The sequence below is a fragment of the Oncorhynchus tshawytscha genome, unplaced genomic scaffold, assembly GCF_018296145.1.
Source record: "Oncorhynchus tshawytscha isolate Ot180627B unplaced genomic scaffold, Otsh_v2.0 Un_contig_7119_pilon_pilon, whole genome shotgun sequence".
NCBI classification, from domain to species: Eukaryota; Metazoa; Chordata; class Actinopteri; order Salmoniformes; family Salmonidae; genus Oncorhynchus; species Oncorhynchus tshawytscha.
Window position 1 is genome coordinate 57,501 of NW_024609204.1, and position 2,500 is coordinate 60,000.

The following is a 2,500-nucleotide window of genomic DNA, read 5'->3' on the forward strand; positions in this document are numbered from 1 at the left end:
CTGGAAGGAACTCCTCCAGAACCTCCTCCTCCTCCTCCTTACCTGACCATGCTGCCTCCCCATCTTGTAGTTCTGGTAGGAACTCCTCCTCCTCCTCCTTACCTGACCATGCTGCCGCCCTGTCCTGTAGAAGCTTTTGACCTTTTCACTGAGCTGATGCAGTGGATTCTGGGGAACTCCTCCTGACCCCTACAAGCACCTCCTACAACCTTTCCTCCTGACCCTTACCCTCCTCCTCCTCCTCCTCCTCCTCCTCCTCCTCCTCCCTCCTCCTCCTTACCTGACCATGCTGCCGCCCCGTCCTGTAGTTCTGGTAGGAACTCCTCCTCCTCCTCCTCCTTACCTGACCATGCTGCCATCCCCTATCCTGTAGTTCTGGTAGGAACTCCTCCTCCTCCTCCTCCTTACCTGACCATGCTGCCGCCCCGTCTGTAGTTCTGGTAGGAACTCCTCCTCCTCCTCCTTACCTGACCATGCTGCCGCCCGTCCTGTTAGGAACTCCTCCTCCTCCTCCTCCTTACCTGACCATGCTGCCGCCCCGTCCTGTAGTTCTGGTAGGAACTCCTCCTCCTCCTCCTCCTTACCTGACCATGCTGCCGCCCCGTCCTGTAGTTCTGGTAGGAACTCCTCCTCCTCCTCCTCCTTACCTGACCATGCTGCCGCCCCGTCCTGTAGTTCTGGTAGGAACTCCTCCTCCTCCTCCTCCTTACCTGACCATGCTGCCGCCCCCATCCTGTAGTTCTGGTAGGAACTCCTCCCTCCTCCTCCTCCCTCCTCCTCCTTACCTGACCATGCTGCCCCCCTCCTGTAGTTCTGGTAGGAACTCCTCCTCCTCCTCCTCCTCCTCCTCCTCCTACCTCCATGCTGGCCCTCCTCCTGTAGTTCTCCCTGTAGTTAGGAACTCCTCCTCCTCCTCTCCTGACCATGCTTCCCCGTCCTGTAGTTCTGGTAGGAACTCCTCCTCCTCCTCCTCCTCCCTCCTCCTCCTCCTCCTCCTTACCTCCTCCTCCTCCTCCTCCTCCATGCTGCCCTCCCTCACCCTCCTCCTCCTCCTCCTCCTTACCTGACCATGCTGCCGCCCCGTCCTGTAGTTCTGGTAGGAACTCCCTCCTCCTCCTTACCTGACCATGCTGCCGCCCCGTCCTGTAGTTCTGGTAGGAACTCCTCCTCCTCCTCCTCCTTACCTGACCATGCTGCCGCCCCGTCCTGTAGTTCTGGTAGGAACTCCTCCTCCTCCTCCTCCTCCTCCTTACCTGACCATGCTTCCTGTAGTTAGGAACTCCTCCTCCTCCTCCTCCTTACCTGACCATGCTGCCTCCCCTCCTCCTAGTTCTCCTAGGAACTCCTCCTCCTCCTCCTTACCTGACCATGCTGCCTCCCGTCCCTGTAGTTGCCGCCCCAGTTCAAGTAGGAACTCCTCCTCCTCCTCCTCCTCCTCCTCCTCCTTACCTGACCATGCTGCCGCCCCATCCTGTAGTTCTGGTAGGAACTCCTCCTCCTCCTCCTCCTCCTCCTCCTCCTTACCTGACCATGCTGGCCCTCCGTCCTGTAGTTCTGGTAGGAACTCCTCCTCCTCCTCCACCTCCACTTCCTCCTCCTCCTCTTCTCTCCTCCTCCTCCTCCTCCTCCTCCTCCTCCTCCTCCTCCTCCTCCTCCTCCTCCTCCTCCTCCTCCTCCTCCTCCTCCCTCACCCTCCTCCTCCTCCTCCTCCTCCTTACCTGACCATGCTGCCGCTCCATCCTGTAGTTCTGGTAAATTCCACGGGTCGTCCTGCCCCTCCCCCGTCTCTACCAGGGCCACAGTGGAATGGGCCGGCGCCATGGAAAAAGCCTTCTCTTCTGTCTCTGAGTTCTCTGAGAGAGAAAAGCAAAACACACACATCTTTCTGATTGTGTCCTCTCAGATATATTTACCTCAGTGTTGTCCTCTCAGTCAGATATATTTACCTCAGTGTTGTCCTCTCAGTCAGATATGTTTACCTCAGTGTTGTCCTCTCAGTCAGATATGTTTACCTCAGTATTGTCCTCTCAGTCAGATATGTTTACCTCAGTGTTGTCCTCTCAGTCAGATATGTTTACCTCAGTGAACAGGATTCGACACCTCTCAGTTTGGGACTGTTTCATTCTGGAACATTCATTTCATTCATACTTTTTATTGTTTGAAATGTAAACATTGAAATGAAAGCGATCTGAGATCATTTCAGTTACCTCATCTGTAATTCAACTGTCCCCTTTAATTAAACACATAGTGCCTGATGTTCTGAGAGTTGATTGGAGTTGGGCCAGCCCGTGCCTGATGTTCTGAGAGTTGATTGGAGTTGGGCCAGCCCGGGTTTATGTTTTGCGGGTTTATGTTCTATGCAACATTGTAGGCTATAGAGAGACCAACTGGTGGCAGTTGCTGTTTGTGTGAGAGAGAAGCCTGCCTGTATCTCTCACTGAACCAGAATGAGATTAACTTCTATAACCTCTCTCTCTCTCTCTCTCTCTCTCTCTCTCTC

The 2,500-nt window shown here is 55.0% G+C and overlaps 1 protein-coding gene across 3 annotated transcripts in view; it reads right to left on the reverse strand.

The window, feature by feature from the left end:
- Positions 1-2,500, reverse strand: part of LOC121844421 (sodium-dependent phosphate transport protein 2B-like) — a 32,979-nt gene that overhangs the window by 14,619 nt on the left and 15,860 nt on the right. For all 3 annotated transcript variants that reach the window (XM_042314479.1, XM_042314478.1, XM_042314477.1), the window contains one exon: positions 1,719-1,853. In XM_042314479.1, the coding sequence (XP_042170413.1) occupies positions 1,719-1,853 (135 nt within the window). The remainder of the gene's footprint in view (positions 1-1,718; positions 1,854-2,500) is intronic.